Raw genomic sequence first — 27,181 nt, 5'->3', positions numbered from 1 at the left:
CACTGCATCCAGGACGGTCGCGACTTCTTTTGGAAAGGAATGGAATAAGCCGATTAGATGCACGAAACGATAGGCACCCATAAAAGCCACGAAATTACGATGGTATGAAGCATTGAGAGCTACAATACTTTGTGAAATGCGGATTGGGCTACAGACATCTGGAAGTCGTCAGCAGTGGTTGGCATGTTGTACAGGACGGTGACCCCACAGTTGCTCCTTGCCGAATGCGCATGCATGTTTCAGTGTTTAATTCATTTTGAAACGCTCATGTACCGCGGCAAATGGGTTTTATGCCGTGTGTTGTGGCGAAATCCCCCCATGCTTACCGAATTTTTCATCGTAATCTCCTGTAGCCAGTCCTGCGGTGGACTGGATGGAAAACTTAGCGTTTCCCCGTCGACGAATTTTTGAACCGAAAGCTTAGCAACCAAGTGACTTTAGAAATGGTCAGGGCTTTCAAAAAAAGCGTCCGCAGGCAAATTCTGCTACGAATGGCCCCCCGCTTCTGGTCCTTTGCGCTCTGCCTTGCTGTTCTTGCAGAGTATCCACCTTGCGCGGCCTTACGCGATGATTCTCAGATAACCGCTTCAAATGAAGAACAGAAAAATGGAGGTAGTGTCTTTCCTGCCACCAGAGAAGGCGTCGAGGACCCTTTTCCGGAGCACGTTGACATGCCCAGGAGATCCAGTGGCCCTCTGCGCCACGTATCTGCAGGTCCTGGAAGAGCCCGTGGCAGCATTGTCCATCCTGGAGACGAATACAAGCAACACATAGAAGAAAATTCCTCTGAGACTGCTGTTGTGTCCCCTGAAAAGCTTCCAGCTTGGAGGAGGAGCCTCCGCAACGGCGAATCTTCAGTTTTGCCGAGCAGGACTCGCGCGCTATCGCAAACTGAGAGTGGTGAACACAACGGGGGTGGCTCTCCACTACTGCATGAAAATGAAGACGAATGGGAGGCGGGAGACAGTTTGTCATCGGAGGCCTCTTCTTTCCGATCAGGAAGGCTGGAATTTTCACGGGAGGCTCCCTTGAGCACGTCGCTTGACAGCGAGCCCGAAGAGGGCATCAGTGCGTATCCAGATGAGACACAGAAACGCGAAATCTCGTCTGTGGATGCAAGTGCTGATACGCGGATAGTTTTTGAAATGAGACGCGGAAACAAAGGTCTGGGCGGCAGCATATCTATCCCGTCGCCCCTGGCTCACAGCTTGCTGTATCGAACGAGGGATATAGCAAATCCCCTTAACTTTGCCAACTTCCTTGCAGAGGGCCAAGAATGGCTCATTCCAGGTACAGGGAGCCTGTGGGAGGGCCTTGGACGCCATGTGGATTCACTTTTTTCGGGGCTGTTCTTGAAGACAGCCAGCATTTTACCAAACTATAAGCGCAACGTGATTATTTGCTATAAAGAGTACAAGCCTTCAATGTGGATTGAAATGTTCGGCCAAAGAAATCAATTTCTTAGGCAATTGGCCTCGCTTTTTCAAGGCACGCATCGCATGCAATCTGTTTATCTTCGAAATCTCGGGATGGAGATATTTGAAGTGCCTCCTTTGTGGCGAGTTCGTGAATTCATTGCCACGGTTCTGAAGCTGGATAATTACGTGAGCCACGTATACACAGACCACCTGGTAAGTGACTTCGACGACGAAGTTCAAGTGCCTCTTCCGGATGATTCATCCCAAGAAGAAATAGCTTCAAAGCCTTTCGATCATCGTCAACGTGATACCAGAAATGCAACTAATGGTGGGCATACAGCGCGCCAATATAAGGCACCGAACCGCCGGTTGGAAGTTATGACGAATGACCCCTTTACTTGGCAGCAATGGGCTATTGTAGACAGCGGTCCTACCAGATGGGGAATCGAAGCCCCCAACGCGTGGGAGGTCTGGACAGGTAACGGCACCAATATGAAAAGCTTTAGCCGTCCGAGAGACGATGGGTATCACATATGCTTTGCCCATTCATATGCATGGTAGCTAGCAGCCTGGATAGATTCGTTTGCTTTGTTTTGCATGCGTGGGATTCGTCTTAGGCCAGGGGCTGAAGCCGCGATTCACAGTTGCCGTGATAGACAGCGGTGTCGACTACGAGCACCCAGACTTACAGAATCAGATATGGCGGAACCCAGATGAAATATGTGGAAACGGCATAGACGATGACTTTAATGGGTTTGTGGATGACTGCATAGGCTGGGTATGCTGGATTATCTTACTTCAATGGGGCTTCCCAATTTAGTGTGGATGGAGAAAGAGGCTAAGTAGATCCTTGCAGTGCTTCATCATCCAGTCGAACTGGACAATCGCTTACCTCTCGCTTGCGTTCTTTCAGGATTTTGTAAAGGGGACCAACTTACCTATGGATGATAACGGTCACGGCACCGCTTCCGCAGGAATCATCGCCGCTGAGCCAAATAACGGAATAGGGCTCACTGGGGTTTGTTGGGGCTGTGATATCTTGGTACTAAAAGCACTAAATGAGGACATAAAGGGAACCATAAGTGCATTTGCCAGATCACTGGACTATGCTATTGGAAAGGGAATTATGCTGTCAAACAACAGCTATGGGGGAAGAGGCAGCGGATTTAGAGGGCTTCAAGAGGCTGTACAACGAGCCCGGCAGGCAGGAATGATTGTTGTCGCCGCTGCAGGGAACTACAACGGCAATAACGATAACGACAAGTGAAGCAATGCGCATTTTTTCACAAGATTAATGCTCATATCAGCAATAGCTGAACAACTCTGGACGGGACCTATGAATTCAAGATTACGTCTTCAAGTGCCGCATCCAAACTTCGGCGTTGTTTCCTGTGGTGATGCTTTGCGCAGGCAGCCCGTTTTCCCGGCATCGTATGATCTAGACAACGTTGTCTCCGTTGCAGCCATTAGCCGCAATGGCCAGCTTGCACCATTCAGTAGCTATGGAAAAAGGCAAGTTGACGTCGCTGCTCCAGGGGCTAATATAATGACGACTTCGGCCAGAAGAACCTACAGATCTGTCAGTGGCACAAGCTTTGCTGTCCCTATGGTGACGGGCACCATTGCTCTCCTGTGGACACGCCGCCCGCAGTTGAATTACCGCCAAGTCATCCACCGTTTACTTCGAAGCGTGAAAAAGAATCCTCACCTTGAAGGTGGGTGACTGACGGCATCCCACGTGAAACATCCTAAACTGCTGAGAAGACCTTTTCCCTTTCTAAATTTGATTTGAAGCTGTGAAAGCCGGAGCAAGCTTGAGTGACACTATAAAAGACGGCGGGTGGTTCCTGTTTTTGCTTACTTTGCGTGTTCTTATTGCCCAGTTCCCACATGCATTTGCTTTTCTTTTTGCTTATTGCATTCCAGGAATGATTGCAACAGGAGGAACTGTTGACGCCTGGAACACCCTAGCAAAAGAAGACATACTAGACCCGTATGCCGCCCTTCCCGTTCTTCCCATGACATGTGCTTCAGCTTCGTGCAGTCAATACGCGACCTGTTCAGATGCTCAAGGAACAGCGAAGTGTGTGTGCAATCGTGGATTCGAAGGAGATGGAAAAGTGTGCAAGGATATCGACGAATGTATTTTTAGTCCATGTGGGCCTGCATCCGTGTGCGTTAACACAGTCGGCAGCTATCAGTGCAAGTGCCGAAAAGGATTCCAGCAGACTCAGGAAGCGTGCATAGATATCGACGAGTGCAGCCTTGGATCGCAAAATTTAATCCCGCTACCCTGTCCACTGCAAGCGCAATGCTACAATTTCAGCGGAACCTTTGATTGTATCTGCCCAAGGGGAACCGCATGGAATGGGATCTCTGGACCTGCCGCACAGTGTCTCAGAATAAGTGAGGTGTTGCAAAGAGAAACGGCATTGAAAACATAACAAGAACACAGACCACTCTCCTAACCTCTTCAGATTTGTACGGACAGTATCTACTCTTCCGGTAATCTGGGGTTGGCTTGCTTTCTGGGTAGTTTTGCACAAGGCTCCGTAGTAAACTGGGGGATGTGCGTGTACAAGTATCATGTCAGATTCCAGGGTGATATGCTGCTTTATTTTCAGATTCCCCAAATCGGGGGCCTTGTACCCATAACGGGGGCTGTGGAGCTAATTCCCTGTGCCAAGCTCTTTTTACTCCACAGCCGACGCGAAAATGCAATTGTGTCAATGGATTCAAGCCCTTGCGCTTGGGTAACCGGGAGATCACAGTCGCCATGGCAAATTCCCAGATGAGCTCATTCGACAACACAGTGTGTATTCGTGAAGACATCTTACCAGAAGAACAGGCCTACTACATCATAACTATGCACAGAGAACGGCTTCAGCACAGACGGATGTCGCTCTCAACACAAACTGCAGCAGGGCACGATACACCGACAAATGTGCAGACTACAACACAGTATTCCGAGCCCCCTCGCATGGGATTTTCTATCCAGCAGAACCTCAACCACGCGCCTGCAGCGAACATCCCAACTCATTCTACAGCCGGACTGTTGAAGAAGGCGTGGGATTCAGGTGCTACTGCCCCGGTTCAGGGTCTGCCACTTTCCCCCCAAGCAAGCATGCCACATATGGTCTCTGCTCCCACAGACTTCCATACATCAGTTTCCAACCACGCACCAGCTTTGCAAAAGCAACCGATGGTGCCATTGACAAGAAGCTCCTGCTTGCTTGGGGTTTGCTTCCGGTAGTGGATTTGGGAGAAGAGCAGCAAACAGCAATCATCGTACCACTAAGCCACCCGTTAAAGCCACCATGTGTGCTGAAGCCAAGATTAGATAGAACTGGATCCGGACGGGCGGGCTAGGAAGCGTCTTTGAGGCTGCCCATTCACCCCAACCCCAGAGTTGCCAAGCGCAAAGGAGCCTTTGCAGCTCTTCTCCAAGGTACATTCAACTCCGAGAGGAAAAACCACTCCAGCATCACGGTGGCCTTCCTCTTCTAGGACGCATAACATCCTCCACGCCACTGGGCGAGTAGCTGGGAAATCACCAGTGCTTTCTACCCACTCCCCTCAAGTACGAACAAATATCGCATGAACCTCTAGTATGCCACGTAGCTCGCAAGAAACTTGATCAGCTCTTGCTTTTTAAGTGAAACAACACCGCCTGTGCGGCAGTCACGACACAGGGTTGCCAGGCTTTCGTCCCACAGTACTGCCGAGCCACTATGACTTTTTCCATCAACAAGCCTACGATTGGGTATGTTATGCTCAATTTTGCAAGTTTCAAAACCACAATTAATTCTGTTTCGGAAGGAGCACCTCTCAGTAGCTCAACGAATGCCCCCTTGGCGCAGTTGCGCCTCTAGCGGGAGCCTTCTGCGCTGTACAGGAAGATAGGGTGCCTAATCTTACTCGCCGCCTTCAGTTTTATCACTCGGTAGACGAAATAAAGGGGGAGCGTAGCAGCCCGCGAAGGATGCCGGTGGCGTCTCCACAGCAACTGTGGACGGGCACCCTGTGAGACACCGACAGCAACTGCTCCGCGGCATCTGCAACTCTATACAACAGCATATTTTTTTGGAGGCTAACTATAACTGTTTACGACCCTTTCGTCCCACCCACAAGGGGATTGGCAATCCTCGCCTTCGAGGCATTTGGGGGTCACCGTGGAACTGCTTCTTCCCGGACTCTGGGCCGTTGGGAAAGCGTGAGAAACTGGAAACGTCGGTCTAAAGAGGTGTAATTACAGGAGTTATTTGTATGAAGGGAACTCTAGTAGAAGTCTTGCTCACGATATCAACGCAGTTTCCTCACTACGTGCAGGGACTGAAGGTATGCTAACGCGCTCGAGCCGTAGCTGGACCTTCGCAGGACTTCATCCCCCGGGGCGCATCCTCGGCAAAACAGAGGACAAGAAAACTGCAGATATTATCAGCGAGTCTTATGCTTGTTTCTGCAGTATCCGTTGCGGGCGGCCACACGCTTCCCAGAATTGCAAATGGATGCTTGGAATGACGATCAGTGACAATACGCTGTTGACTAGCGAAGGCAAAGTGTTTCCTGTGCTTTGCCTGAAAATTTTTGTTCCACCTAGCAGTTGAAGGGAAGATGCCTGGGGTACGTGTGCAGCGCCTTATGCGGCTTATCGACGAGTCGCGCCCGTTCCAGCACGGATCGGATTGTCATGCATCCGCACGGAAGCTGGAAATGGCATATCATGAGATATGCCTGTTGGCAGAAACATCTCTAATGGACCTCAACGCTGGTAACCGTTCATGAAGCAGCAAGCGAAGCAGGCATTTTCCTCCCTACATTTGGCAACGCAGTGTTAGTTTTGGACACGCCACCAAATTGATGGGTGGCATGCTCGGAGCTTTGTTGGCTTAAGTTCTAGTCTGTGCAAGGCAGGAATTCCCACTATTGTGGCATGGTGGATGTGTGCCGTCCTTCCTTTCTACCAGACATGATTCTTACCTTTTGCATGCAAGCTTGCGCGCACGGCGACGAGGAGAAAGCAAGTCACGTCTTCCAGGTTGGCCGCTGAGCAGAGAAAATCGTCTGGCAAGCATATTTGACCTTCAGTTGGCTGCTCGCTTCAGCATGCCCTAGAATGGAGCGTTGCTCCACAATGTAGAGCTCCACTCGCGTATTGTTTGCACTGCCGACAGCTCTTCGACCAAGTTGGAATTCGATCCCCGCGCACAAAAGCATATGGGCTTCTCTTACGGTAGGCTGGGCTTGAAAACTCTGCATTATGCATGCGCGGGCTGCATGTATTTGCTTACGAACAGAAAGGAGTCGATACAGCGTATATATCGCATTTGGTCAAGCACGACTCTACGGCTATTCGTGCATCTGCGACCATTCGTGAGTTACCACTCTTTGCTCTGCAGGGCTTACTTGGAGACCAAGCAAGCTCAACCGGCAGCTGTGAAAGGGATGGTGACTGTAGATCAACACGTAGAGGCGTTTAATTTTGTTGAAAAGGCTCTTGCTATCCTGGAAGAAGTGACGCAGTCAGTCCCGTGTTGAGACTAATTAAGTTCCTCCAAACTTTCATTCTACTGTGATCGTAGAATAAACCTGCAACTGATGTGTCATTGCTGAACTTCGCCATTATGGGGCTGGCGACCATATTTCCTTTGCGACAGAGCAGTATGATGCTCATATATCTCGCGTGCGTTTTACGTGCTATTAAGGAGCTTATGTTCCTCATTTTACTCTCCTTTGGTACCAGAGTGGAAAATTTTACCCAGCATGCCGTTAAAGTTATTCTAGTACTCCTACGGCCATTCGCAAGACCGCTTTGGGCTCGCTATTTTTGTAACAGCTTGGAAAGGATCCTACCTTTTCTGCAGTACGCGGCTTACCGCCCCCCAGTAGATAACTAATGACGAACTCCAGGCCAGTGCATGAGCCGAGCTAAGATCACATTAAGTGGCATGCTTTGTAAGCCCTTTCAACTATTGTGGAAATGCTGTTGCAGACTTCAAGACTCGCGTGTCATATCGAAAGGCTTAGGAAGAGCCGGCAGAGGTGGCCTGGCAACGGCTCCGCCAGCGCATGGAGGCCTAGGCCAAGGAACTGCCTGTAGACCAACAACTACGGCTGAGTTGAGACTTATCGTATCTTTTCTCCTTCATGCTGCGTTTTGTTTCGAAGATGGAGGCAGACGCGCAAGAGCTCAAAAGGTCAAGCGACGAGAAATCCTGTTGCAGTCTGTACCTGTATCTGCAAGCAGTATCAATGCACAGTACATCTGGACTACGTCCTTCTGAGTAACTGGACTTTCAAAAAGCCGAGCGCAGCGCGAGAGGCGAATGAGTGAAGCTGTGATGAGCGCTTTAGGCCATTGAGGACGCGATGCAACTGTGTGCTGAGGCCAACGCCGCCCACGGGCACGCATCGCAGTGGCTTAAGCACCACTACATTTTGCAACGCAAGCTAGCCATGTAAGTCATTGACCAAGAGTTCTTTTTCGCAACTATTTCTAGCGGCTATAGGCCTCCTAACCAGGCTATGGGAGCTTCTGAAGTTCGGCAACACCACTTTAAAACAATTTGTCGTGAGGAAAATCGGAAGCAGCAAATGTTTCTTTGATGTTCAAGGATTCGTGGTGGGTTGGGAGGAAGGCAAGATGCAAGTGGACCAATCTCAACCAAGGCGGAATTCCCCTGTTGGGCAAGCGCAGTGGAAACAGCTATATCAATCGGCAGACTTGCTGCGAAAGCTGTTGGGTCATCTGGGTCGCAAAGGGAGAATGCCGCAGGCCATAAAATGGAATCTGTGTGCAATGAGCTTTTGAAAGCATGGACAATTTTGGATCCGCAGTTGCCACCGGTTGTCCGGAACGCACTTATTGCCAGGGGAACAGCAGAAGAGGTTGATAACCAGATTTACCACTTACAAAAGTCCGTTGAGATTCCTCGAAATGCTGGGGAGAACGAACACTTTGCAGGCTATTTATTAGTAAAAGCAGCCCTGGGACAAAGACTTTTTCCTCTTGCTAGAGCCATGACGAAACGTTTGGAAAGGTAAGGCTGTTCCGATCATATGTTTACCGCAGATATATAGGTGGGAAGTTATTGCACAATTGGACATGGCTTCTCTCTCTTTATTCAACTTGCTCCTCTTCTAGGTGGCAAACTGGAACTACGAGCGCCGCTGTGCTACAAAGGATGTTGGAGACCGAGACAGAGTTGCGTCTGCGTGAATTTCTTTGTGAGCTCCGTCATCAGGAAGGTACAAGCTTTGCTCCTCCCACCGACCTTTCTCTGCTGTCTGTATCGGCTCGCGAGCCAAGCCCCATACGGGATCTCAGAGTGCAGGCGGTCCGCCGTCTGGACGAATGCCTTACTGCAATGGCTCATCTTAGTGAGAATGGAGATCTGGTGGAAATTTGCGTTGCTACCTTGTGGAATATAGCAAGGCCTTGCCTAGGTCCAGAAACTCGGCGCCATATCTACAGAAATATGCAGAAGGTCAGCACAGAAGACTGGCATATGGCATTAGAAAAAATTTCTCCACCCTAAAGTTTCCGGTTTAGGGATGCTCCGAATGGCCCATATGCATTTCGTGTAGGCGAGCAATGCCCTGGACCGCTGTCAGTCAAGCCAGATGTCACTTCGAGTGCACCTTTTCCATCAACTGGCGCAATGCGAGGTGGAAGAAGAACTGTTTAAGGCAGCACAGGCAACTATTAGCAGGGCGCTAAAGATCGAACGTAGTTGTTGCCGTGCTGCCTGCAACAAAAATGAGCTTGCATTAACCAGCCAGCCCCTTACTAGCGCTTCAGACAACCCAGTATTGTCAACTACGTGTACTGTTGAGGTCGAACCGAGCCTGACGCAATTGACAGATTCGCGGCCACTGCGTTTATCTTTAGAGCGAATGGCCCAGGCAGTTAGTAAAATGATTTTGGCAGTGGGAAACTTCAGTCCTGTGGAGCAAATCCAGAACATAGCGTTCCGTGACCGGCACGATCATCCAATTGGAAAGATAATTGACATCGCCGAAGACCTTCGTAGACGAGCATTCCATATATTGGCCGATGAAGAGAGCAAAATCTGTAACCGTCAGCTACGAGTGGAGCCACACGGCACAACAAAGCGAGCTGTTGGCTCAGCACAACAGAGTAGGGCTTCAGCTCATCCGAGGCGAATGCTTTCCTTGAGAGGAGAAAGCACGATAAAGAAGATAATAGCATCATACGGTCATCTAGTTAGCCGCGCCCAAGAACTTGGAGATGATCGAGCCACGGCGAGGGCTGCAGCTGCGATTCTTTCCATGATCCATGGAACTGAGAAGTGCTTGGATGCAGCTACCCTCAATTTTGAATCACCAGAGACGACGCCTCCAGTTGACTTGCGCGTACGACTGAGGCCCCCGCTTGAAACTGAGGTGGCGGTGCACGTCACCGAGGCTGCATACGCACTGGTATGTATCTTTCGCATAGACGAATGTAGCGCAACAGAGCTGTAGTGTTTGGATACCTTCATGGCAGTCATTGTTATATGACTTTTCCCCGCAGGCGCTATGCTGCAGCAAGTTGAAAACGTCTGGCTCCTCCGGGAATGCCGAAGTTAGTACTGTGGGAATAGCCACTGATGACAGTGATCGTCTTCTAGAAGAGCAGCCCTTGCTTTCAAAGGAAAGCGGCAGTGGTTCAACTACCAAGTCTTGCGACAATGCATTATCGGAGGAACAACGAATCCACAATCTACTTTTGTTTGGTGCGAGGCTTAGGTATGTGCATATCGACGTATAGTAGGTCGATTCCAGCGGGCAGGCCGCGCCAAGAAAAGCAAAGTTTCTGGTGGCTCTTGAAGGAACAACTCCATGCGGCCTGCTGCCAGTTCATCTGAGATGACTGCGATGCTCTGTCTCGGTGTGTTGCCTGCAGCGATGCCTTTGGGCAAGCATGGCTCGTCTTCAATGCAGCCGTTCACACATGGAATATATACAGATGTTTGCTTTTTAACGGTCCGACGAGAGTGCCGGAGATCAGTAGACTGCTTCCAGTTCTGAAAGAACTTTTTCAGCGGCTTTTGGAGCAACCGCCAAATACCTGCGACGTTGTCGTACACACTTTCACCGAATTTTGTTCCCGCTCTGCTCTTGTAAGAACATCAACTTTACCCTGCACTTCCTAACCCACTGGTACCTTTCTTAAGCATGTCGTTGGTGTAATGTGTTAGTGGCCAATTGCCAGGCACTTCAAGACTTTGGACTGGTTCAAGAGTTTTGTTCAAAGGTTCCACTCTGGAACATCTCGAGCAGGCGCAAGATTTTCGGCGCATTGCTTCAAGATGTCATGCTCCAAGAAACACCACAGCCTGTTCTTTCACGGCTATTGAAGACGTCTTCCAGTTCGTTGCAAGATACTGCCGGCGGATTGGACAAATCATCAAAGGCAAAACAGGCAAAGGTGCAGACTGCAGGAGGGGCTGAAAATGCATCAATGCTCAAACTAACTCCAGACATTTTGGTGCTCCTCCAAATCGAGGTAAAGACACCATTATGCCCACTACGAGCAAACAGGTTCCGTTTGCTTCTGTTTGATTCACCCTGCGGTTGCGAGTCAACTGCTTGCCACAGAGGAAAGTTGTTTGTATGTACGCTGCATGCATATTATATGCTGTTAGTTCCTATTCAGAGGGCGATATTAGAAAGGGAAGCCTCAACGAGAGAGCATTTACTATTGCAGTGTGGCGATATGCTGTGGTCTGCCACCACTGCCGTGGCTGCATCCGTTTCTGCGGAGCTAGCGGGGCCGGTTGAATTGCTGAGGACAGAATTGTGGACTCGACTTGCTGCTGCATCCCTCTCTGTAAACTGCCAAACCATCCAAGGACTATCAGTAGCTTACGCGTTCCAAGCGCTTGGTGAAAAGTGCTCTGTAGTCCCGTACAAAATTTCTTCCAATGTGAAGCATAAACTGCAACTCTGGAGGGGCGTGGCGCATGTTGTGGCCGGACTAGCGCTTCTTGCTACAGACTTTACAGTGTGAGCAACAGCAGGTGCATACCAGTTTGGCTTTCTACATTCCAAAGGGTAACGCGCGTATGATCCAATCCAGCTGAACAGGACGTGGAGTGTTTGTGTTGATAGGGCCGGGAACATGTGGGCAATACGCCACCTATTGCAGGCCTGTGAGTACGGGAAGGAAGCTAATTGTGTGCCACTACTTCTTTTTGCTGCAAAGGCACTGTGGAACGCGGCTGCACCAGTAATGGGAGATGAGACTAATGGGGAACAAGCGTCATTGGCAGTGAAAGCCGCTTTGTACACGATCCCCACTAGTTATCGCCCTGCGGCTACCGCTCTGATAACTCGCATGTGTATGGGACTCCTTTGGTTCCTACCTTGCGCCAGGAAGTGGGATGAACTCTTCCGAACGGCCGAAGGCGCAATGGTACTTGTTCCCAAAGTGCTGCACACTCCCCTGATGAAATTGCAGATCCTCGCTCTGATCCGTACAGAAACGCCTAATTTGTTCCCCACAGTGTGCAACCTAGCCAGAAGTGAACCTTCTAGCGAAGCGGACTTGTTGCTGTGTTTCGCTCGGCTTGCTCAAAAAACTCCTGGCCTTACATCCATGGTAATGGATGCTTACGAGGGGGCGCTCACTTTATTTGAGATTGATAAGGACCCGCATGGGATTGTTGTTCACTTGGAAGTTGCGGAGTGGCTCCTTAGCATGCGTCGCCCCTGGGCGAAGGCCAGTTCACATATTCGTGCTGCGTTGGACCTGCTTAAAAATGCTGAATGCCAACAAAAGGTGAGCAGCCCAAAGCCCAAAGAGGGGCCAAACCAAGTCCTGCACACACTGATGAGGTGCGTCGCGATGCTTTTGCAAACTCTTAAGCCTGCTCTCAGCTGTGTCCGAGGTCTGTGCAGTGCCGACTACCATGGGACTACTCAGGGGCAGACAACGACGCTCAACCGAATTCAGCAGCTTGCTCGACCGGTTTCATGAGTCTCGGTTGCGCTCTAATCAGACTCGACCATTTATTTCTACTGCAAGCGCAGGCACTCAAGCTATTTTATTCTCCAGATACATCAGAGACTGCAGATGCAATGCGACAAATAATCAGTCTGTCTTCTCAAATGCTTGACGCGTCCACGGAGACTCCCTCGGAAAAGGCAAGCGAGAACGATAGGGAAATTGCGGAGAGGGAAACTAGTAGCGCCGAATCTTCTGGAGAACACACAGAGGTGAGTCGCACCCCTAGGGCGAACATTGCTCCGTATTCCAAATGTCTCGTCTGCGTCGCGGCGTTGCCAGGGGTTTGGAGAACACCATGGTTACGGTGACCTCAGCAATCGTGAAATGAGTTGCGCTCCACTAGGCCCTTCCTCGACGGAAACAGATTTTCATGCGCCTATGGGCCTTTGCTATTGCTGCAGGCGGCTCGACAAATTGATCCTTGGGCGTCAGCCAATCTATACGAGCCGGTTCGCTTCGTGCATTTTGGTTCAAGGGGCAGATGCTTAGCTTCTCCAGAAAGCGCATGCGTCGACAACCCTAAAAGGGGGATATTTGGGGATAAAGGAGGCCTAGGATCACTTCTGTCATCACGAATGCACAGGAATGCTGGGTCGATCCGGGAAATCTTGCTGTGGTCCACCAGTCTCACATTAGCATTCCGCCTCTTGAATACAATAGAAGCCCACTTATTTGAGCTTGGACTAGAAACCTGGGCCCTACGGCTGACTAAATTACGTGCAAAAGTTACAGAGGCATTCCTTTTGCTTTCATTTCAGTCAAATGCCTCAACCTCTACTGTTGGCTGGTCTGAGAGCATGCATCCAGCTGTGTCGCTTCTCGAAGCATCGTTTAACATACAAATCTTCAGAGCTGCAGTCGCGTGTCGTTTTCTAGATGAAGCGCAGAAATTGCAACCCTTTTTCTCACCGTCGTCCCTTCGTGAGTGGGTAGCAGCCCTTGGTCCAGCAACTAAAGCAGGAGAAGGGTTTTCAACAGCTGTGGGGAGGCAAGCTTGCTGCTTCTCGGTCGTGACTCTCCATCGTACGTGTTGCCTCATTTCCATTGGGGAGTTGTTGGTCACCTTAGGAGAACAGTGCTTGCTGATTGGGGAAGTTGGCATAAGCTCCCTGCTGGGCTGTGCTGCCTCATTCTACTTACCAAGTCCGCATTTTTTGAAAGATTGCAGTCCCAGCCTACAGGCCCGGCAGATAGCCCTTCTTGCGACCTCCCGCTGCCGCCAAGGCGATGTTGATGGTTCGCTACAGCTGCTCGACACAATTATGAACTGGCCAAATTTTCCCCAACTTGAGCTTCCAGTAGGCCTCGTCGTTGTTGAAGCTCTGTGGGTACGTTGCATGTGGTCGATAAGCCTTGTTTACAAAGTTGCTGAATGCATGATGCGCACCCAGTTAACGTCGTGACAACGAACTCAAGATGAGCTGCACAAATTGGGCAACACGTCCGATAATCTTCCGTAGTTCAGCAATGGCATTGGATGCTTCAAGGCAAGGTTGCGCTCTATATTCTTACGCAGAAAATACATGCTGCCAAAGGAACTATTTCAAAGGCCATTCCTGTAATGAAGCAAATTGAAGCAACCCTGAGCGAGTTCGCCTGCGCTACAGCAACTGGTATTAGTTTTGAGAAAAACAACGCCAACATATCCCGTACTTCGTCTGCACACTCGGGGTCTCAGCAAGCGCCCAATTCTAGTGTGACCCGAAGCGAAAAGGGCGGTAAAACAAGTACCTGTTCAAATCGAGTACACCAATCTCGATGCGGCAGAGGAGCTGCTACAGCGGAGGTCCCTCAGTGGCCATTAGGTCTCACAGTGTGGAAGCACCGTCTTAAGGGGCTAGAAGCGGACTATTTCTTTTCATTGCACTGCCTTGGTTGGACGGCAGAAGGAGGTAGCTTGCACATTCACTGGAAGCGGACGTTCCTTGAGGCTATGAATCTGCTGTCCAGTTTGCTCGACCGAACTGAAGAACTCGGTTTTCCACTAAAGCCTCTAAGAGTTTGTGCCTCCAGTTGTCTTCGTGGAGCTCGTTTCCTAATGGCAGCGATGAGATTTCTTTGGACAGATGGAAGGAACTATATACCTTTTCACTGGGAAAGGCGTCAAAATCCCCCTGTCTCCCCCCATCCCGATGGTTCACCACTTGTGACCCCAGCAGACCTACAGGAATGCTGCGAAGCGCTTCACAGAGTTCTTGCCGTAAGCCGTTTCAGGCAACTCACAGCGTAGCTTTTTGGCCGCTTGCTGTGGAATCCACGGATTCACATCTTTAAGGGTTCCTCAGGTTCAGCGCTTTGAGCGGTGTTGCTTTCGGCGAATGCGCGTCGCAGGGACTTGATCTGGAAGCAAAGGCCATTCTGGACTTTGTTGCCCATGGCAACAAATACTATTTCACTCACCAATCTGCCCTAGCGTGGGCTGATATGATTGCCGTCGCCAGCGCCCAGGTGGTATCCTTCCGTCATCAACTTCAGCTAGCGACGCTGGAATTTTGGAGAGCCGATATGCATCACGTTCTTGACGGATCTCAGCAACTATGTGTGGGGACTAGCGGAGCTAGTTTCCCGTCGAAAGCTGCCCATTCCAGCCACGGAAAAGCTTCTACAGATGAAAAGCGCCGTGTGCTGCAACAGTGGCTGTATGAGAGCCAGTGCGAAGATGCACTATCGTCATCGCAGATGAAATCTCAGGAACGGTGTCTTGAAATGGCTGTCAAGGAACTTGAAGCCTTGCGAACTGTTGGCATTTGCCGTCGTCAGACTGACAAAAAGCATAACTGCGGCGAAACCTGGGGCAACTCCTTGCTTGACGTTCAGTGGGCATGCCAGTGTGCGATGTTGAGACATCAGCAGTTGTTTCTACAAGCACGCCAGAGAGTAATTGCACAGGGGAGAGAACTACACGATGTAAGGAAATGTTTTGACCTCTGTTTGACCATTGTTGAATGGAATGCATGCTTTAAGCCTTTCCGTACGACCCAACATTCACACCCGAGTAGAGTTCTGGTGTACCGGCCACAAATCACAGGCTGTCCGGCTTGTTGGCGTGTATTCAGCTGTGCCCCTGGGTCCAGGATCAAACAGAATCGCATGAAAACCGGGAACTTTGGATAGAAGACTTCCGAAGCGCTGTTGCTCTAGTATGCCGACACATCAGGAGCCGGCGTCGTCGCGATAGCATTCACTGGTTCTGCCTCAAAAACACTACAAATGCATGTGAGCATTGGTTACCTGAATCCTGTTCTAGAACATTTCAACTCGCGTACGATCGACTGGCTTCACCCTCTATCTTGCCTCAGGCGGACAAGACCCCAAAAGGGCAACAGCGGTCGTTGAATTATCTGGCATCTGTACTGGCGAGGGAACCTCGAGAAGGCCGCTATCATTGTATTGCAGCGCCTGAGCTAGAGCAAGCCTTCATGTCCTGCATTGTTAGTGGCCATTTCACTGAGGCCACACTCCTCGGTGAAGAGCTACTAAGCAGCGTTTTTGGGAACGGACACTTAGACCAGCTGGATCGAGGTTTCTCTACTATAGTCACTTTGCAGGCAGCACAAGTTGCTCAGGCTTCAAAACTGCTGCAGCTGCAATTTACGTGCCCATATATGGCCGAAAGCGTTGTCACAGAAGAGCTTCGGATTTTGGAAGAGTCCTGGAGAGAAGCAGGAGCCGTGCCTCAAACCCAAGCTATCAGAAGGTGGGTTTGCAGCGAAGCAGTCCCCATCAGCTTACAGCAGGCGTGCATCAGTTATTGCGGCAGCTATGAGTTCATAATTCAGGAAGTGTTCCTTTGGGAGAGCAATGCAAGCAACATGCCACAAAACGTGGCTAGGCTTGCGAAGCTTTGCGTGCTGACTCACCCTCCACACTGCGCTACAGGATGCTTGACTCTCGCATCGGCTTCATGCAGATGGCAACCCTTGCCGATTTAACACCTTCAACAATTCTAGATTCTTGGCTACCGCGTAACCTTTGCGTAGCTTGTCTCCACTGTGCAAGAGGTTTCGTCTTCTTTGCCGTGGCTTGCCCGCCGGCTCAGTCAGAGGGGTCTCTTGGTACATGGCGCTTCTTTTTGCAGCGGCGTGCACTCCCAGAGTGCTTGTTGCTCAAACCCGAGAATGCATCAGTAATGCAGGATACACGTGGAAACATTGATGCTCCCAAAACTACGTTTTCATCTTATCCTGACCAGGTTGATGCTATCGTGGAGGATCTCTTCGATGCACTGGATGCACAGTTGCTGTGTTGGTCCTTGGCAGCAATGCTTAACCAAGGGCAATCACCTACCCTCGGCGAGTCAAGAAGCCATCTGCTACTACTTCCAGACATTCGGTTGTCGCATTTCCCTTTTGAGCGTTTGCCAACCTTGAAGAGGCTCTTTGGGCACCGCGTAACGAGAGATTTCAGCTTGCACATGTTCGCCCGACGGATGCAACATCATGAGTCACTCTCTGTTGCATCACAGGCGAAAAAGACAGTGGCTGAAATGCATACTGGTTTTGCCCGGGAGTCATTGGTATTGCTGCCAGAGTCTACAGCGTATCCGAACCTTCAAAACATGGCAGAGAATCAGCATCCGCCTGGGACAGAAGAAGCTCAGTTGGACATGCCATTCGCTGACGGCGAACCTCCAACAGCTACAGACGTCGAATGCACTAACGGGTTACTACCTAATACAGTTATTCCACCTCTTCATACACCACAAAGCTCTTCCAACCGTGATTGGCGTCTTCCTGTCGTGGCGGAGCTAGCAGCATTCAAGAAGTCTGCATCTGCAGATGCAAGCCCTGCACTTCCGCCGTGCACCAGCTTTGTTCCCGAATTGCTTTGCTCTAAATCACCCCAGGTAGCCTGGATTCCGTCGCTGGAACAAATTGCGATAAATTGTGACGACCTGAATCGTGTGCTTGCTGGGATGAATTTGACGCATATTTCTCTACTTGGCCTGGTACCGATGAGACGAGTACAGCCACAACCCGAAAACGGTGCGCACGTCGGCCGCTGTTCAGAATATACCCTTTACTGTCACGAACAGAAAGTACTGGGACTTTCCAAGGAAATTGAGACTATTCTCATGCTCAGTGTCAGAGGTAAGCGCGCCGCCTTTTTCTTCGCTCAAGATCCAAGCTGGTTGGCAAGAAAGACGGCTTATATTACAATACTGACACTATTTGAATGCATCGTAAGGGGTGGCTCCTGCAGCTGCGCACAAGCACTTGCGCCTTTTCATTTCTTTAGGAGTGGGGACAATTGCTGCTGTTGATGAAGTTCTCACCGATCAGCAGAGGGTGGACCTAACAAAGAAGTTTCTAGCGGAGGTAGCCGGCGCTCAGACACAAATTTGTTCTGCTGTGTGAGTCGAACGAAAGCTAAGGCTTGCTCGCAGCCTCCGCATCTAGTCACTTGAAGACGTGGAAGCCGATGCAAGTTTTACAAGACAAAGTTGCCTCACACCCTGTTACAGTCTTTTCAGCCGCAACAGCCACGGAAGGCAGCTTTTCAATTTAGAAGAAGCTGGTAATCTGCAAAGTCGTCTTAATGCGCTGCGCAGGGATTCACTATCCACTTCATCCGTGGAAGGGGGGAAAGCGCGCTTCTGCACAAAACGGCAAGTACAACACAAAACTGAACAAGCGGAGCACGAGCGTTTCGCCCCTGCCGAGTTTCCGGAGTACAGGCTAGGAACTGAGGGTTCAGAAAAGGGAGGTCTGGCAAGAGGCATGCGCATCTATGGACTTCCGTGGATCGGTCGCTTAGCATCCCAGAAGAATGCTTCAAAAGCAGAGCTCCAAAAGGCCTCCTCACAACGGGGTCGAAAATAATTTAGGGATTCCCACCCTCCCCAGGGTTATGCTAACGTCTGAAACTGCCAACTTTGTAGAATGAGGACTCTTGACTGCACCATGAAGCTAACAGTTAGCTCGTCCATCTAGGCAAAATGCTGAATCGCATTTCTTGTCTTGGCTTTTGTTTCCTACTAAAGTAACAACGACCCTCTGGGAGTGTTCATGAGGCTTCGTTCTGTATAGAATGACCAGTGACAAGCACCAAAATAAAGCTGGTGGCAAAGTGTGGGGCTTTCATTCAACGATCCAAGGCCGTGGGGCATGACTAATCAGCAGACTGTCTCAACGACATACACTCAGCTTTGGCAAACTAGGTCCCGCTTGTAGCGCGAAAGGACCAGACAAAAACTTTATAGAGGGGCGCGGCACAGGCTCCCTCCAACTAAAGGATTGAGCTCTCGCTACCACTCACACCAGACTGAGGTCTAGTTATTATTGACGCTTGCATAAGTTGACTTATTAGCAGGCTCACCTCAAGGTCATCATTTTGGAAATAATCAGCACAAAGGGGTATCTAGTCACTTTTTTTCATGTGGTAGAAATTTCCGGGCGCAATCTTTGTCACTGTTTTGCTACTGTCTGGCCCTTGCTGGTATTAGGTATGATGTGCCAAGCATACTGCCAAGATTTGGCAGGACGATATGAGGCATATTCCTTCCTGTACTAGGAAATGATTCCTCCCTATTGCCGCTACAACACAGCACAAGCTCAAGTTTTCCTATGTGCCTGTGCGCAGCGAACTCTCGTGCTAGCAGATGACTCGGCGCACCGTATGTTGGAGGCTGATCAAAATACGGTGAGCCTCTTAATTTCTATTCTCCAAACGTCTTCATGTCTCCTTCAGTGCCGCTCAAGGCATATGTTTTGGGATATGCAGATATGCAGACGCCAGATGGTACGGACTTTGACGATGCTGACTGCTTGACACTGACAGATGCCTTGTTCTGTAGCCTTCTACCCATTTACGCTCAGTGCAGTCGTGGGAGAGTGCACTTGTACCATAGAGGCTGTGGGTGTGAAGACTGTTAGGGATGAGCGCTCCATGCAGAGCGCTCATCCCTAACAGTCTTTCCGCCTATCTTCACCTACCTCTCGAGGATACTGAAATGCTGAGTGCCGCATGGCAATACTGTACTTGCCGTGTGCAGAAGTATCCATTTCAGTTGTGTCAACCGATCCAGCATTGTGGCAGTGAACAGATGGACAATCTTGCACACCTGCTGAGGACCATCCAGAAATACAACCTTGCACCGGCTGATCCTCCAAAGCATTATTCCGTGAAATATTCATATGACCGGGGGGCCTCCCGTACGCTGTAGATACCTCGCCCAACCTCGAGCGCAGGGAGGTGTCTACATTGCGCTAGAGACTAGCGCACGTACTGAACCTCTGGACGCTTATCAGGCCATCGTGAGGGTGACTCGACTGTTGGTAAATTTGGGCGCAGCTGCACGCTCTACAGCGTTTTGAGGTGGGTAGTGAGTATAACCAGTCTAAAATACAAGCACATCATCCCTCTGTGCGCCTCTACTACGGCTTCTCAAGACGTTCAGCAAGTCGTTTCTTGCACTATATCCAACTACTCAGCTACAAAACTGCCTTGCAGAAGGCAGTTCCATGCGCCTCCATTATCTAAAAAAGATGCCTTGCACGGGTGGAGCGGCAGTTACGTGGGTGGGCCATCTTCTGCCTCGAATGACTGGCCCTCCTAAATCCCATCCTTTTGCAAGTCACATTACTGTATAAATTCGACAACGAGGTAGCCACGAAGAAGATGCCAACAGCGAGCAGAAATACAGCGGACGAGCAGCCGCGCTGCGATCACAACGTTCGTCTTTGCCGCTGTACACACAGCGCTACCACCTGCCCTGTACAAATTAGTGGCAAGTACTTGACATATTCACTCAGAAGCGCTCTTTGCGTTGTAAAAGTCCTTGGGTGCCCTTGAGGCCGCCACATGTTCTACGGTAGGCGAAAGCCCTCAAACGTCCACAGCCCTGTGGCTTCCGCTGGGGTCGCCACATCGCCAGAGCAGGCATGTCACATTTGCGTGTATTCCTCTATTATATTTGATTGCATCTTCACTTTGCCTTCAAGAGAGAAAATGGCATGTATGGGTTTCTCTGCTCGGTAGACCCGTCTGGGGGGCCCCATCCCTGGGCCCCCCCAAGCAGTTAAAGTCGTCTGAATTAGTGAATTTACCACTAGAGAGGACTGCTTCAGTGACCGGATAGATGGCACTGATATCTCACGACACGGAACAAGGGGCTAGAACTGGTTCGAAATGCCGGGGCTCCTTGGGTCTTGGGCTTGGCTGGGGATACTGAAGCACCAGCAACCGGGGCAAGCAAAACAGCAAATGTTCCTCCTTCTTCTGGTTCTCGTAGATTTATGCATTGACGTATCAGCGTCTGCTATCGTCTGCTTCTCTACTTCAAGTCATTCTGACCCCGCCTCCACCTCGTTTTCCGGCGGCGCCTCGGCTTGGCCCGTATTCAAAACGGCGTTTCTTGTGCCCTCCAATAGCACCAGAAGCGCACACAAAACAAGCGTTCCTTGCGTGCCTTTGCAGTTTCAGCGTGTTAGCCACCGGCAAATGGATAGCCAAGCAGCTGCTCGGCACGCGCTGCCAGAAGGACTGGTCAAAGGCGACCGCACTCCCTGGATCAATCCCGAGCCATGCAGTCACAGGGAGTGCTATTCCTTACTTACCAAGCCAGTGATGTTCATGAGAAGGTTCCCAGCCGAGGGAGAGGTCTATGGAGGCCCCCTAAGTCTGGTCATGAGGGCGCATATCCATCGGTCCCACAGCAGATTGGGAAGGCCTCAGTCCCACAGAAAGGCCCTTTTACGGAATCTTGCTACTCAGGCAAGCCTCAGTCACAACATAACCGCGTCAGTTTGGCTCATTTCTTGTGTGTGACGCGTTGCGCTGATGAATAATTGCTTTCTCCGCCGCTCAAGTGGTGGCTGAGCAGCAGTACGTCGTGAGCGCTACAACGACCGAGCAGGCCGCTAATAGTGATTGGCGACCCTTCCGTTTTGCTTGCAGTTAATAAGACATGGGAGCATCATAACGACTGTGGCCAAGGGCAAGGAGCTACGTCGAGTGATTGACTCTAAAATAATTCTGGCGAAAAAGGGGGGACTTCACAGTTACCGCCAGGCCCTCGGTTTCTTTTACGACAAGAAGCTTACGAGGAGCCTGTTTCAGCAAGTAAGTAGCAAGCACGTCACAGTCGTTTCGTTGATAGTCAGACACATTCTCTGCTTCTGCGGAGTGCCGTTGTTTCTTGATCAATACAGAATGCGCAATTGTAGCAGATACCTTCAAATCCCTATTTTGAAGTGGCCAGCATTCGACGTTAGCGGTGCCACGCCTTCGTTCTTTGTTGGAGGTGCGAAGTCTCCTGCTGTGCGTTGCGTTTGTTACGAAGGCGCCGACGCGGTTCGCTCGAAGAAACAACGGATTTTGTAGATGCACGCCACTGCCGTTTCCCCGTTTAGGTGATGCGGCCAAAATATGCCGAGTTGAACTTCTGGACTAGTTATTGCTTAAGCATTAGCCAGATGCCTACAGATTTTAGGAGAATCCTGGATATGAAGTGCCACTTCACCGGACTTGTGAACTTTGCCGGCATATGACGAAGTGCTTCCATACAATTTTCAAGCGCCCGCCTTGCTGTGGGGTTTCCTGAGCAATGTTGTTGTAACGTTGGGCTACCAAGACATAGTTGCATGCTGGTACTATTATCGACTTGCCACTAACCACTTTCTTTCACTTGCTGTTTTTTTTTGGTGGCGCGGATTTGTTGACACGGTGGATGCAAATGCGCCGGCTGGGCTGTCCCGGGTTGGGCTAGGGTGAGGTGACTTTCGTTGTCGTGCGTATCCATAGACGGGCACTCATAGAAAATGCCCACAAAACTTAAGTGTGATGAATCGACTGGCTATGGGGGCGTGTATTCGGGCTCAGGAGCAAGTAACTATGGGGCTGCACGGCACGCCGACGGCGGCCTCCCACCGGTTCGGTTTCACGGTGTCCCGTGGAGGCACCGTAGAGTTTATTGCAGTACTTTTTAAATCGACCCCTGTTGGTATTTGATTCTGAAGCTTGTTACATAGCTTTGAAGTGCACATGCATCGCTTCTTGCCCTTGACTACACGCGCCTACCATCGCCAGGACACGGTTGGCTGCGGGCGGTGGAGTCTGCTTATTTCGTCCGAGCGAGCAGAATTGCTACCCTTCCCATTAGGCTAATTTTAAGCTTGGCAGCAAATCCTTCTTAATATAGTTTTTTTTCAGAAGTGCCATCGACCGGGCATTGTGGCCCCCGGTCTGCGACTGGTTCTTGGCGGTCTCCAAGCAACGCCGGTTCGCGGCGGTGATTCTGTGTTTTCTTGCACCGACGGAATCGCACCGCTCCGATTTCTCCAAAAATCGCATTTTAATTTGTTGGTTACACATTTTCTCACTTCTCTCGGTGCGCAACAGCGTTGCCCACTTTTGGTTTCCCGTGGGTAACAGGCTTAATGCATGGTTAATGCCCCAGCACTTACGCGACAAGTTTGACCCTATATTGTTGAAACGGAACTTGACAAAGTTATCAGTAACAAGTACATACGGGATTGAACCGAGAGCCTGCAAATGGCGGTCCTTCCGGAACTAAAGTCGGATCGGCTGCGTATGCAGCTCAGTACTGTCGGCGAACGATTCGCGGGCTTCAAGACCTCCATTGCAGATGACTCACGCAAGAGGAAGCAAATAGATGAGCAGAGATATCAGGTAAGTTTAGAACAAAGAGCGCCTAGTTGATCCAGTCATCCTGGGCGACGTACAGGCCAACAGTGGAGTGGACTCCACGTTTATTCCCCGTAGAGCTCGTTACACCCATTTTTGTCATTTCCGCCGGCAGGAAATCAAAGATTCAATAGTGGCTGTGGAGAAAACCCTCAATCAAGAGATAAAGAGGAGAGTCGATGCTAACAAGACACTCCAACAGATATCTGAACAAATGGCCAATGAAATGCTTGACCGGTTACAACTACGGATAGTAAAATACATAGAGAGCCTTACGGTAAGCCTCTTATGTAGTTCAAGGTAACTACGCTTAATGCAGAAACGTCGCTGAAATTAGTGCAGATTTAGCTGATTTGTGGCAGTTAGAGAAGCCTCTTGATCACGCTAGTGCCAGTAGATACGGTTCAACGCATACCTCGAATGTTTAGCGTACTTTTGTCGGCACTTACATAAAAAATGCGTATGCTTAAAATCCAGGTGTCGATGGACATGCTGATAACACGGTGCGAGAGTCTGGAAAAGGGGCTCGCCCAAATGAAAGGGGATCTACCCAGCAAACTTGCGGTGGGGCGAAGCAGCCTCTTGAGGCATTGCCGCTTGACATACCCTTTTTCGTGCACTCATATACGTAGTTGCAAATTCTGTCTGCTATGGCTGGATTGTTTTCTTCTGGAATTTCCTCCTGTGCTGTTGGCTGCAGCAAGACTTCGCAGCCCTCCAACGTGAAGCAGCCACCCTTCGTCAGGCCTTTGCAGCTGAGACGAAAAACAAAAACGAACGCGAGAGTCTCGCGTGCAAGAAGTTGGGGGAACTCCAACTTCTTGTAGACTCAAAATTTGAGGCTGAGATTGCAGTTAGGCAGGAACAGCTAAATCTCATAAAGAGGGAGGTTGAGAGGCTTGTCAAGTACGCGAATACTTGTAGCATCAGCAAGCTTTCCTCGTTCTTGAGATGGTCACCAGATTCTCCCTTTTTAGAGTAGACGTAGGTGGAAACTCCCACCGCACGTCACTTTTCAGAAGGCATCCAATTCATTATGGTCGCTTGACGCTAAGGCCTGCTGCTGAGTTGAGGGAACTGGCGACGGCTGCGTGCGCTTTCAGGGGAGACGAAGCTCATGAGCAATTCCGCGCCTTCATTATGGAGGAGTTGATGGCTCTTAAGAATGGACTGGCATTAGCGACGCAGGCGCGAGAACAGTCAGACGATGAGATTATACAGGTATGTGAACCATTGGGTGCGCAAATGCCTATCAAGGGCGCCCACAGTGAAGCACTAGCGTGCAACACCGTTAATGGCGCGTTGCACTGAGGCACTAAGCATTCAATAACTAAGCAGAGAGAAGAAATTAAGAGTATTAGAGGGCAAAACAAGGGGGAGCAGGAAGTAATCAATCTGCTAGGGGCTCGTATCTTGCATGGACTACACTTGTTGGAGATAACACTGCATATATCCGACTGCTTTTCTGAATCCACAACGTACGTCATTTTCGACTGTGCGACCCAGGCGATTAACCAGTATACTACAGCGCTTCAGAAAGGGTTGCGGACAATCAACGCGCTGTAGTTGCCAAGCGGTGCGGCATCTTGACCAGATCAACTCACATCCACATTCCAGGGTGGATGCCAGTTGATCTGCTGAAGATAATTCAGGGTGATTGGTGAGCATATGCTTGAGTCGAATTGTGCAAGCATGTTGTAGATTCCTGCTCCGTTTTGGATTTGCATTCCTTGGCTGTTCGATTGGGGAGCGGTCACAAACCGTGAAGCTTTTGCGGTAGCTGATTTTTTCGGGGGAGGACTTTTGGCACTTTGTGCAGTGGAACCTGCCCACTGGCAAAAAGCCGGAGACGCTTCCGTTTTTTAGCGTAAATTTCTACTCGATTTCATGCATGCGAATTTAAAAAATGTAACTGCGGATAAAAGTGGAGCTGTTGTATCCACGGGAATTCCACACAGGGCAGTATAGCAGTGAGACAGATGCACGAACCGACCAGGTCCATTTCTATTTCGTGGAGGAAGAAGGGAAAAACCCACTGGAAAGAAACGAGTATGACAATGCACGGACAAAACTTGGTGATCCGTCAACATGCTTGTGCGCCAGACTCGATACGCACCTCAAGAGGTGCATAATTTCCCTTTCATCTGCCTTCCTGGACTATAACAGAGCAAATGATCAAGCTGCTTTACTTCTATAAGAGCCCTATCGTCTCGGGTGTCCCATGTCCCCCGAAGTGCCAGCATTCGGGTGCCCTGAGGAGGCGTAGCGGGGGACAGTGCAAACATACATCATTTTGCAACCCTTGCCGAATATCTGGTTGTCACAGCCGAAAGGGAAGAGAAAAAAGTGGAAGTTGGCAGATTCACCGGTTCGGTGCAAAGGGCCAACGCCGCCTCAAGCCCGGGCGCAGACTGGAAGTATCGTTTATTTCCATCTCCAACTGCAAAGTTCCAGTATTTTGCTGCTCAATAAGACTAGTAATGCTTTTGAACAGAAACGTCTACTTATAAGGGAGCATTTCAATCCTAAACAACCTGCAGGCGAGCTGTAGTGGACTCTGGATTCTGCCTGGCACGACGGCTGTGTGGCTCGCAACGCTGCCATGTCCGGAGCAAGGTTTCACTTTCGTCCAAGCATTACCCGTCATTCAGTCTGAATTTTTCTTATTTAAAACTACAGGCAATAACACTTCTCAGTCTTTGCTTCTGTACCTTGTTTGCGCCTGATTCGTCTTCATCACATACAGAGGCCAGCGGCATCATTCTCGAGGGCAGCCGACCAACACCGACGAAGTAGCCCTTCACCGCACAAGATGGCAACAACCACTTATCCTTCGCCGTATCCGGCGTATACAGAGACATATCTCACCCCGGAAGGGTATATTCAAGGTGCGTTTCCTTTGGCGAATTGCTGCATTCGCTGTAGTGAGGCAGGCGCGCAAACACCATGGAGGTGCCGTACAACCCCTCATGCCTCCATTCTCGCTGCTTGATTCTCATCATATTGCTTTTGCAACTCAGATGGAGTAGTGGGGTGCCAATTTGGCTCCTTCAGTTGAAATCGATTCTCAATGCTGGCGCTGCAGCCACGCCACTGGGCCTCGAATCGTTCTTGGAAAATCGCTTCATCTTCCTTTTCCCAAGCACCATCCTATAGTATATTTGCGAAATCTTTTCTCATTCTTGTTTTGTTCAGGGGACAGCAGCATTAACAGCATGGCGTACTACGCTGGTGGCCCGGACCCGACGCAGTCCTGCGCTCCTGTCGCTCAACAGATCCACCATAAAGATGCAATTGAAGTTCAACAGTTTGACCCCATGCCAGCGTACAATTACTTCCCTCCAACATCTCCTCCCCTCTACGAGCCCGCTGCTGGAAGCCTGGGCATCAATTACCAAGATCCAAAAATGCAAACTTTCTGCCATGCATTCGGCAATGACTTCTCCTTTTACAACACCACCGCAAACAGTGGGATGCCTCAAGGTTATCACATCGCCATGCAAGGATTTCCAGAGGCAGTGGAAGCTCGAGCAGCCATAAAAAAGGAAATACACACGCCACCATCCATGGTGCAACAGGCGCAGCCAGATGCCCAACAAGCCAAAAAGAACAAAAGAAGGTCAATGGCCTGCTGCTGAAGAGGAAACGCAAAGCGTGAGTCTGTTGGCAATCCCAGCGTACAATTAGTGCCCTTCAACATCTCCGCACTACGAACCCGCTGCCGGAAGCCCGGGCATCAACTACCAAGATCGAAAATGCAAACTTCTGCCATACATTCGGCAATGCCTTCTTCTGCAACACCACCGCAAACAGATGGATGCCCCAAGGCTATCACATCGCCATGCAGGGATTCTTAGAGGCAGTATATGCTCGAGCAGCCATAGAAGAGGAAGTACAAACGCCGCCGTCCATGGCGCAACGAGGACTACCTCATTTTTTGGTGTTTCGACGGCCGATTAACAGGCGATGAGGGCGAAACCGTCCCTCCAGTCGATGCTCATCGTGCCGCCTTTTTGTACAGATGTTTGTCGTACTTTTGTTAAGAATTTAACAAACCTTACGGGTTGAGAGCCACTACGAATAGCAGGGGGGGGGGGGGGGG

General features: G+C 50.2%; 6 protein-coding genes across 6 annotated transcripts; all 6 read left to right on the top strand.

The window, feature by feature from the left end:
* Positions 1 to 443: 443 nt before the first annotated feature.
* Positions 444 to 4,073, top strand: EAH_00000250 (subtilisin-like protease, putative; the record flags this gene model as incomplete). The annotated part of the gene is made up of 7 exons (XM_013397886.1): positions 444 to 1,896; positions 2,036 to 2,196; positions 2,332 to 2,681; positions 2,829 to 3,133; positions 3,345 to 3,505; positions 3,772 to 3,824; positions 4,043 to 4,073. The coding sequence occupies 7 exons, from the start codon at positions 444 to 446 to the stop codon at positions 4,071 to 4,073; spliced, it is 2,514 nt and encodes an 837-aa protein (XP_013253340.1).
* Positions 4,074 to 6,032: 1,959 nt separating this feature from the next.
* Positions 6,033 to 6,468, top strand: EAH_00000240 (hypothetical protein; the record flags this gene model as incomplete). The annotated part of the gene is made up of 2 exons (XM_013397885.1): positions 6,033 to 6,189; positions 6,386 to 6,468. 2 exons carry the CDS (start codon positions 6,033 to 6,035, stop codon positions 6,466 to 6,468), a joined length of 240 nt encoding a protein of 79 aa, XP_013253339.1.
* A 1,733-nt stretch (positions 6,469 to 8,201) lies between these two features.
* Positions 8,202 to 12,921, top strand: EAH_00000230 (hypothetical protein; the record flags this gene model as incomplete). Its single annotated transcript, XM_013397884.1, has 8 exons — positions 8,202 to 8,458; positions 8,563 to 8,905; positions 9,006 to 9,860; positions 10,636 to 10,929; positions 11,131 to 11,429; positions 11,799 to 12,260; positions 12,425 to 12,641; positions 12,712 to 12,921. The coding sequence occupies 8 exons, from the start codon at positions 8,202 to 8,204 to the stop codon at positions 12,919 to 12,921; spliced, it is 2,937 nt and encodes a 978-aa protein (XP_013253338.1).
* A 1,935-nt stretch (positions 12,922 to 14,856) lies between these two features.
* Positions 14,857 to 18,114, top strand: EAH_00000220 (hypothetical protein; the record flags this gene model as incomplete). The annotated part of the gene is made up of 5 exons (XM_013397883.1): positions 14,857 to 15,339; positions 15,489 to 15,572; positions 15,732 to 16,129; positions 16,312 to 17,522; positions 17,984 to 18,114. 5 exons carry the CDS (start codon positions 14,857 to 14,859, stop codon positions 18,112 to 18,114), a joined length of 2,307 nt encoding a protein of 768 aa, XP_013253337.1.
* A 4,812-nt stretch (positions 18,115 to 22,926) lies between these two features.
* EAH_00000210 (SF-assemblin, putative) lies at positions 22,927 to 24,645 on the top strand (the record flags this gene model as incomplete). Its single annotated transcript, XM_013397882.1, has 6 exons — positions 22,927 to 23,064; positions 23,195 to 23,356; positions 23,557 to 23,643; positions 23,780 to 23,985; positions 24,183 to 24,300; positions 24,586 to 24,645. The coding sequence occupies 6 exons, from the start codon at positions 22,927 to 22,929 to the stop codon at positions 24,643 to 24,645; spliced, it is 771 nt and encodes a 256-aa protein (XP_013253336.1).
* Positions 24,646 to 25,891: 1,246 nt separating this feature from the next.
* On the top strand, positions 25,892 to 26,717 carry EAH_00000200 (hypothetical protein, conserved; the record flags this gene model as incomplete). The annotated part of the gene is made up of 2 exons (XM_013397881.1): positions 25,892 to 25,967; positions 26,275 to 26,717. 2 exons carry the CDS (start codon positions 25,892 to 25,894, stop codon positions 26,715 to 26,717), a joined length of 519 nt encoding a protein of 172 aa, XP_013253335.1.
* Between the last annotated feature and the right edge of the window lie 464 nt (positions 26,718 to 27,181).

The sequence above is a fragment of the Eimeria acervulina genome, genomic scaffold, assembly GCF_000499425.1.
Source record: "Eimeria acervulina Houghton genomic scaffold, Eah_scaff1, whole genome shotgun sequence".
NCBI classification, from domain to species: domain Eukaryota; phylum Apicomplexa; class Conoidasida; order Eucoccidiorida; family Eimeriidae; genus Eimeria; species Eimeria acervulina.
Note: the sequence above shows the minus strand (reverse complement) of the source record. Positions and strands in the feature narration are given on the sequence as shown.